This window comes from Sturnira hondurensis, unplaced genomic scaffold, assembly GCF_014824575.4.
Source record: "Sturnira hondurensis isolate 20B ecotype Veracruz unplaced genomic scaffold, ASM1482457v3 Scaffold0022017, whole genome shotgun sequence".
Taxonomy (NCBI): domain Eukaryota; kingdom Metazoa; phylum Chordata; class Mammalia; order Chiroptera; family Phyllostomidae; genus Sturnira; species Sturnira hondurensis.
The window spans coordinates 8054732-8064208 of NW_028094648.1; the positions used below are offsets into that span (position 1 = coordinate 8054732).

A 9477-nucleotide genomic window follows, 5' to 3' on the forward strand; every position below is an offset into this window, starting at 1 on the left:
TCCAGAATATTCTCATCACCCCAGAAGAAACCCATGTCTGTTACTACTCACTCCTTTCTTCCTCCCCACCCCTGGCACTCGCCTACTTTTTGTCTATATGAGATTTTTCTATTTTTAAAATTTCATGTAAATGAATCATATATTATGTAGCCTTCTGTCACTGGTTTCTTTCACTCAGCATAATGTTTTCAAGATTAATACATGTTGTAGTATGTCTCAGTATTTCATTACTTTTTATGGCTGAATAATATTTCATTGCATTGCTATACTGCCGTTTGTCTATCCATTTATCAGTCGGTGGGCATTTGGGTTGTTTCTACTGTTTGGCTACTATTACATAATGCTGCTCTGGACATTTGTGTGCAAGGTCTCATGTGAACATGTGTTTTTGTTTTTCTTGCTCATATACCAAGGAATGGAGTTGACAGGTCATATTATAACATTTTTATGAACTGCCAAACTGTTTTCCAAAGCAACAGCACCATTTTACATTCCCAGCAGCCATGTGTGACTGTTCCAACTTCTTTACATCCTGACAACACTTATCATTATCTTTTTTATTACAGTCATTCTAGATGGTCAGAATCTTTAAGGTAAAAAGTAACCTAAATCAATAGGAGTATGAACAAGTTTAACAGTTAACTTCACAGTAACTAACCTTAAATATCCGAGTTGCCAGAGGTAAGACAGCATATAACACTCTGCTCCTCTCTGTAGTTGTGAAAGAATACCTTAGGACTCTTCAATGAAGTTGTTTCATTTCCTTAAGAAGCATCCTAAGGGAGTTTTAAGACTAATCCTGGCTTACTTCAACTTCAGTTTAGCACCCGCAAAGCTCACGGATCACCCGGAAAAGTATCTGGCAGAAACTGACCTCTTCATCCTCACTTCTGAGTCACTAATCAACCTTCTCAAATATAGTTCTACCTCTAGCCAAGGTGATGAGTTTTATGGAGGAAGGAGGTGAAAGGGGAACAACACGAAGCATCCCAAATAACACCCCGCCCCCAAATTATTTAATATCACATCTCTTACAGCCACCAGAAGTTCCTGGGCCAAAGATGAACTTAAATAATAAAGAAAACTGGCCCAGTAACTGCTCAGACGGTGGCGTTGTAGGTAAGACAGCATTGATGGAAAGCAAAGAGTGCCCGTGATGAGACCACCCCCATAAAAGCCAACCAGGGGGCGTGATGAGTTAGTGAAACTTGCACAGTTTAGGGAACACGGTCAATAATGTTGTAATAACTACACATTATGTCAGGTGGGTGCAAGACTTATGGGAGAACCACTCTGTCAATTATGTAAATGTCTCACCCTATGCTATACACCTGAAACTAATATAATACTGAATGCCAACGGTCACTGAAGAGGATCTTAAAGTATACTAATTTTTTGAAAATCTTACAGAAAATTTAAGTATGTATTTTCACAGGAAATGTGAAAATAAAACTTGCCACATGCAAGCCCTAATGATTCACAGAAGGACACTGTAAGCCAACAGCAGTTGAACGCAGTTACTATATACTCAGTTTAGGATTGCTTCATTTCTATTATTTCTGGGACAGAAAATGTCACGGTCATCTGACATGATTAAATAGCCTTGTATTTGGGTACATTTTTCAGTGGTCTTTACCAGTGTTCTTTCTGAGCCCAAGCTTTTTAAGAACCAAAATTCTAAACCTTGGTGGGTAGCCCTAGAATTCACTGCATTAACTATGTTCTGCCTTCTTCAGGGATGGATGCACAAAAAAAGCAGAAAGCAATTTCCTAGTGATTCCTGTCAGTGTTTCTGAAATAAGTCAACTGATCGTTTCCAGACAGAGAAATACACACATGGTTCAGAAACAAATGCCACTGGGAAAACCCACCCGAGAAATCAACTGTGCTCTGGCACAAGGCAAGACATCCAGAGTTTGGAGCCGCACGTCAACCAGACTAGAGTCTGGTGGGGTTGTTTTTTTTTTCAACCTTTTCTCCATGATCTCACCTTCTTACATTTTTCTCCCACTACTTCGCCAAGGTCTCTCAATATTTACTAATATCAATATGCTCAATTCTTAGTGGTAGTAAGAGTACATTTAATGTTTTTTTAATTGCTATGGTTTTTTGGGGGACAATGAAACAGTCTCAAGTTCAGAAGCTATAAGAGGTATATAGTGCAAAGTTTTCCTTTTATACCTGTCTCCATCTACCACATTTTTCACCCTGGAAGCAACTAAAATGCTATAGGATGCTTTAATCCTAAAGCTATTTAATGCATGTTCAATTATACACTAAGTATATTTTCATCTAACCTTATTTTACATAAATGTTAGTATTCTGCACACTCTGGTGCTTCCTTTTTTCACTTACTATATTTTGAAGAACATCCCATTTCATTACATATAGTTCTTATTCTTCTTTATAGATGCCAAGTATTCCATAATAATCCAAGTTTCATAACCAGAATTTATTTAATTTATCCCGCACAGGTGACATTTAGATTACTTTCAATCTTTCTATTAATATATTGCTGCAATGATTAAATAGCCTTGTATTTTTGTCATTTTACACATATGTATCACTGTAAGTTATATTCCTATAGGTGGAATTGCTGGATGAAAGGGTATGTATACATTTGCAATTTCAGTAAGTACTGTCAAATTACCCTCCGTGGAAGTTTGCCAACCTACATTCTCACCGACAGTGGGTGAGTGTTTACTTTCCCCCCTTACCACACAGCATAATCACACTTCGTGTTTCCAGTCCAGTAGGTAAAACGATGTATAAATATACGGAGTATAATTTGTATTCTATACATTTCAGTATATTTTTAAGAACCAATCATACTTCCTTTCCAGTAAACTTATGGTTTACCTTGCTCCCTTTTCTACTGAGTTGTTGGTCCTCTTTTTAAATTGAATTGTGAAAAATCCATATAATAGAAAGTTAGCCCTTTGATGGAAAGAGCTGCACATATTTTTCCTAGGTTGTCACTTGACTTTGTTTACTATGGTTTTCATCATGCATAATTATCATGTTTTTATGCAGTATCATTTAACAATTTTTAAGGGTTTCTGAGTTATATACATGTCACATTTGGGAAAAAAAGAATAAAACATGTCCAAGAGTTGACCTGTTTACCAAGGTGTCTTTTCCCTTCTCATCTCAGGAGTTTTTTAGGCTTTTCCAGTCTGATAGAAAAGTGAGAAATGTAAAATACATTGACTTTTGTCTATTCTCCCAATTTTACTAGAACTCTTCTAAGATAGTAGTAAGAGAAGTCTTTCATTGTTCTTATTTAATAATTTAGAATAAAAAATCCTACATATTTTCACTTGATTTTTAACTACAAAGGAAAAACAAAAAGAAATACTTTTAAATCCTACCAACAGTAACCATCCGCAGCAGGGTTAGCATCCACTTCTTCTTCACCAGTTTCCAGACGGAAGTAATCATTAGGAACACCGGAGAAAGAAACGCTATGCTGAACCCTTCTAGCCCCGTGAGTTCTAGTGTTTGCAGAGGGAAGTAATAAACCATTGGGGCCAGGCCGTGCAAGAGAGACCAAGAAACATATCCTAGAAAGACAAAAATGTTAAAAAGATTTTTCAGAGAAAGGCAAACCTAGTCCTTGTGTCATGCCGTAGCCCTTCCCGTCCACGAAGAGAAGACTGGGGCGGCCGGCAGCCTCTGCCGCAGCTCCGGCTTCCAGGGGTTTCAGGGAGAGAGTCCCTCTCCGCACCTGCAGGCCAGGTTGAGAACTGCTCCCTTCCGCTGCCCGGAGAGTCCCTAGGCATCATCCCTCCCTCGGTTCCTTTGACTTGGCCACACCCCCCATAGGTCATCCCTTTAGTAAAGCCTCTTCCTTTGGAACATTCAGGTTGAATTTGGTTTCCTATCGAGACTTTGACTGATAACATTTTCTTACCTTTAGCTGACTTGTAGAATGAGAAATAGGAAAGCTAACCAGAGCAACAAGGAGCGGCCTCGCCCCTCCCACTCCAGACTACCCTCAGGCAGGTCAGAGGCAGGTCGGTCACTTAACATTTTCTTGAGAGTGGGCTGTTTCACACCAGACCCTTAGGAAACGGCACATGGTGGTGGGATACCCAGATCTGAAGTCGGTTTCATCTCTGCCAACTTAATCAGCAAAATAGCACTTCTAACCATCCTGGAGTCGTTCAGATTCAATGAGACCAAGAACAAGGAGGACCTAGCACCCTAGGTACTAACAGTCAATCGCTTTGCGTGGCCTTCCTTACTCATGAGATACAGGCTGAGCCAGAAAAATGGGCCCTCCCACAAAATAAGTTCTCAGGAAGGCACCCCTCCCCGCCAGAGGCATGCTCATTTTAGAATGAACAGCGAGATTCTAGCCGTCTCTCAAACGTTTGTCAAGGAGTTCTGATTTTAATCACACAGCTCCAACAGAATTGCACCAATAATTGTTCTTGGGATTTGGAGTAAAGCTGCTGAGTGAACGCACAAGACTCGAGTTCGCTGCCTCGTGCCAAATGCCCAAATGCGCGGCCTCCGCCGGCAGCAGCTACTGCCCAGTGCGCTCAACCACAGCCGCGGGAGAAAACGGGTGCGCCTTTCCTTCTGAAAATTAAAGTTTGGTACTGAGTTTTGTTAAGTTAAACATAAAGATCGATCACGGGTGGGGGGCTAGGGGGCAGTACCAGCCGTGCGACCTCGAGGCCGACACGCCGGGAATTCGTGCGCCTTGGGAACAATCCCAGACTGGCGTGGGAACTCGGGAAGCACCGTCTCCCACTGGCGCCTCAGCTTTGGAGCCTCAATCTAGGTCTTCCTCCTCAACCCCCACCCCACCCCCACCCCCTGCGGTGGCAGAGTTCCCAGGGGATGATAAGCATCTCTCCTCAGGGCACCGAGCACACTTTTCTTCCTGGAGAAGCTCAGCCAAGCCAGCCGAGAGCTGCAACTTAGGGCCGGGCCGGGGGAGCAGGCACCGCCGACGCGGCGAGGGGAACCTCAGCTTACCCAGAAGGGTCTCCAGGAGGATTTCTCTCCACAGGGAGCGCATGGCCGCGGCGTGGAGCGTCGAGGAAAGCTGCAGCGCAGGTCAGTACCGCAGCACACACAGGTCACCTCCGGCCGCCGCGTCCTCCTGGGCCCTGCGTCTGCGCCCCACGTCCCCTCGCTGAGTCCACCGACGCCACCGAGCTCAGGCTTGGGTGGGGCAGCAGCCTCCGCCCCGCCACACCCAGCCCAGCCCACGGGCCTGGTCCCGCCTGTGCGCGCTCGCTGCCACGTCCCGGGCACCTCGCCCTGCGCCGCAGTCGCTGTGCAGCTTCACTGCCAAAGTGACTGCACACAGCAGAGGACATGGGTCTGAGCGTGAGGACCCGGGAAACCCCACCGTCCGGCAAAATGCAGGTAGTCTGGGCGGTTCTGGGATGGAGCGAGGCCTATGCACAGGAGGCCGGGAGCGAGTGCAACTAAGACCAGTGGTGGCCTGGTTTAAATAAGGCCCGCGGGGGTGCGTTGCAGGGAGACAGCAAAGGGGAAAACTGGAGACTTAGAAGGGGCAGCCTGAAAAAAACTGGGCTCTGGAGTTTTTGGTGAACAAGTGTGAACAGGACCTTGGCGTTCCTAAGGCTTGGGCGATGTCCCGGAGGCGAGCAGACCAGCGAGAGTCACCTGCCTGCGCTACTCGTTTCTAGCTCCGGTAGTGAACATACTGCGTTCTGGAAAGGTGGTCAAAAAATTCTAGAAACTACAGGGTTTTCAGTGGCTTTTAGAGATGTGTCAGCACTTGCTCAGGACAGAGAAAACGGGTGCGAGTGGAAACTGCCCTCCTCAACTTTATGAATGAAGCTCTGAGAGGGCCGGTTCCTAAGGAGAAAGTAAGAGCCGGTTGTAATTAACAATGGAGCTAGTGAACCAGACAGTTGTTTCTCCATCAAGTATTACCACGCTCTAGAATGTCTTCAATGTTTTTAGAACCTTCTCAAAGCATTTTATTTTTATTTGCTTTAAATTTGGGGGAAAGAGTTTATCATTTGTCACTTCTGAAAAGTTTGCTCTGAAATTAAACAATGAGTTGCCTAAAAGTGTAAGAATAATGTAAGAGTAATTATTGCTGAAAGTCCAGAGCAGTTTTGAGCGAAGAGTTCTAAATAACTTAATTGCTTACTAGTACTTTGTCACAAGATAAAGTTATGGGTCAATGGAACAGAATTGAGAATCCAAAAATAAACCCTTCTCATTTAGGCTCAAGACAAGCTTCCAAGACAATTACTTGGAGGAAAAGGTCATCTTTTCAACCAGTGGTTCTATGACAACTAAATGCCCACACAAAAGGGAATAAAGTAGGAGCCCTATCTCACATGATGCACAAAAATTAAAATAGATCAAAGACCTAAATATGAGAGATAAAACTACAAAACCCTTAGAAGCAAACACAGGAGTAAACCTTCACGATCTTCAGTGAGGCAATGGATTCTTAGATACATCACCAAAAACACAAACAACAAAAGATAATAGAGACACTGAACTTCATTAACTTAAAAGTTTTTGTGCTTCAACAGACACCACCACGGCAGTGAAAAGACAGTGCACAGAATGGGGGGAAACATTTATGAGTCATACATCTGGCAAAGAACTGGTATTCAGCAGATACAAACACCCACACACTCCCATGAAATCACAACTCAGTCATTAAAAGACCACCTGATTTAAAGATGAACAAAACGTTTGATAGAACTTTGTCCTAAGAACATCTACAAATAGCCAATAAGCAGAGGAAAAGATATTCAGTGTCATTTCCTTAGGAGAATGAAACTCAAAATACAATGAGAAACCACTCATGCTCACTAAGATGGCTGTAATCAAAAAGCTAGATAATGTAACAAGTGTTGACAAGGATGTGGAGAAAGTGAACCCTTCAACATTGCTGGTGAGGATGTAAAATTGAGTAGCAACTTCAGAAAACGGCATGGTAGTTTTCTCAAATGATGAAAGGAGTTACCATGTGACCTAACGATTCTACTCATAGGTACCCAAGAGAAATTACAACAAATGTAATTTGTGCACAGATGTCTATAGAAGCATTATTCATAATAGCCAAAAAGTAGAAACAACCCAAATATGCAACAACTGATGAATAATGGATAAAGAGATTACAGTATAGCCATGTAATAGAATATTATTAAGCAGTGAAAAGAAATGGAGTACTGGTATATGCTACAACGTGGATGAACCTTGCAAACACCATGCAAGGTAAAAGAAGACAGTCGTGAAATCGCATATTGTATGATTCCACTAATATACAATGCTTGGAGTAGGCAAATTTATAGTGGCCTAGGTACATTAGTGGTTTCTTAGGGCTGGGGGAACAGGTGGTAAAAGAAAAGGAATTAGTAGGGGTATAGTTTCTTTCAAGGGGGGGATAAAAATCTAAAATTAGATTGGATTATTGGTTGCACAACTCTGTGAATATATTTAAGAAACATTGCATTGTTTGTGTTAAATTATATGGTGTATGAATTCTATCTCAATAGGGCATTTTTTAAATGCAACTCATTCTAGTTATATTTTGTAAAAATGTTTTGGCTAGTTATAGTCATTTAGTATCAGGCAGTCTTTAATGCGTGAAGGACTTTAGTGACTAAAAGTGTGAGACACTACATTTTCCTTCCTCTTCGCCCACAAAGGTTTATTTTCTGTGGACCCATATTAAAAAGCATCTACTTCATTGCTGTGTATGCCTAGTAGCTGCTCTTGAGAAGTTTGTCCTTTTCAAAGCTAAGAGCTGGGAAAAGCTTTGCTTCTACTAAGGAGACAGTATGTTTTCTCTCCCAGTCAGAGCTCAGTTTTTAGTCTTAGTGTTTTACTTTTCTTCTCATGTACAGATAGATAATGGCTAACTTCAAGGGTGGGCTGGAAAAAAATGTAATCTAGTAAGCCCAGAAAGAAAAGAAACCAAGGTGTGGTGAGCAGCTGTCTTTGCTATAAAAATCTACATTGTACATAGTGTCGTTTTGAGGTTTAAGTAGGTCAAGTACTGAGGCACTGAGCACATCACCTATGGTATTCACAAGTATTGAATAGTAACTTGCATTGTTATCTGTATACCCCTCATAACATTCGGCCTTGGGCTAAGCATATGGTAGGTAAGCACATTTGGCAATTACATCAATAGGCTCTCCATCCTGAGATCATTTTAATTGCTTTCCCTAATTCATCTTTATTTTTTTTCCAACTGCAGAGACAAGAATGGCACTTAGTGTGCCAGAGGGGATTGCATCAGAGGTTTTTCCCCTTTCTATGAAGAGGTAGTAATGTTTCGATAGTGTTTGCAAAAAAATGTTTTTGATTTACTGTTTTGCCCCTCTGTGGCAGTGTGGGAAAATTTATCATGATTTCTGATCCTTTTCTACATACAATAGCTTGTTAAGTTTGAATTATTGTTCCAGTAGCTGGTTAATTATGAAGTTGCTTTTAGTTTCATTGTCAAATATCGTAAGTCAAATGCAATGTTTATTTGAGCTTATTTTTACAAACTTTATTTTTATTTTTGATTTTAGAGAGCAGGGGAGGGAGGGAGAAGAAGTAGAGAAACATTATTATGAGAGAGGAACATCGATTGGCTGCTTTCTGTACAACCTGAAATGGGGACCAAACCTGCGACCCAGGCACACGCCCTGACATGGAATTGAACCAGCGACCTTTTGGTTTGCAGAACGAAGCCCAACCAACTGAGCCACACTGGACAGGGCTCCTTTGAACTTTTAACTTGCTCTCGGCTCAATATCATTGCTATGTAACCAGTGGTACTGTATAATTTTTACTCATGACACGCAGGGTAAGAGTCACTGTGTAACTGATGACAGCAATACCCAGTCTGACCTGCTCTGTGACTGTATCTATCCATTATATGTAAATCCACTGCTGCACCTTGAGTTTAATATTTGCAGTCTGTCTGGTCGTCATTTAATTTCCAAAGGCACGATCTTCTCATTTTTGTCAGAATCTCTTCTTTGACCTCAAGTTGCCATTTGCATTCTTATTTTACATGGAAATGAATGGGGCCCATTATGGCCCTGCCCACGGTTCTTTCTTCCTCCCCTATTTCTTGGAACATGAGCACATCAAGTTCAGTCAGAACATGTTGAGACTACTTTTCATTTTATCAAAAGATCAGACTCTCTAATACGAGACAATATTTTTGTGGTATAATAATGATTTTCTGGCCTAGAGAAACAACAGAAATGTTTTTCTATGAAGAGCTGATAAAAAGAAACCTTTTCATGTCACTTCAAGGTCTCACTGATCTTCGTTAATTTTTCAAAGCACCTGTCCCACTGTAGGATCAGCCACGTGTGCATTTTCTGGTGATGGATGTTTCTTTCTCACCCACCTGACACGTCTATGGTGGGTCTGCTGCAGCGGCGCCCCACTGTCCTGAATCTGGGGCTCAGGCTGAATGAGCAGCCCCTGCCCGCAGGTCTCACGGAAGACCACTGC

At 42.1% G+C, this 9477-nt stretch overlaps 1 protein-coding gene across 1 annotated transcript in view; it reads right to left on the bottom strand.

The window, feature by feature from the left end:
• Positions 1-5049, bottom strand: part of CWH43 (cell wall biogenesis 43 C-terminal homolog) — a 45377-nt gene extending 40328 nt beyond the window's left edge. The window contains exons 1-2 of the mRNA XM_037034186.1: positions 4990-5049; positions 3372-3563 (exon numbers count right to left, since the gene is read on the bottom strand). Of these exons, the coding sequence (XP_036890081.1) occupies positions 3372-3563; positions 4990-5032 (235 nt within the window). The 5' untranslated portion in view covers positions 5033-5049. The remainder of the gene's footprint in view (positions 1-3371; positions 3564-4989) is intronic.
• Positions 5050-9477: the final 4428 nt, after the last annotated feature.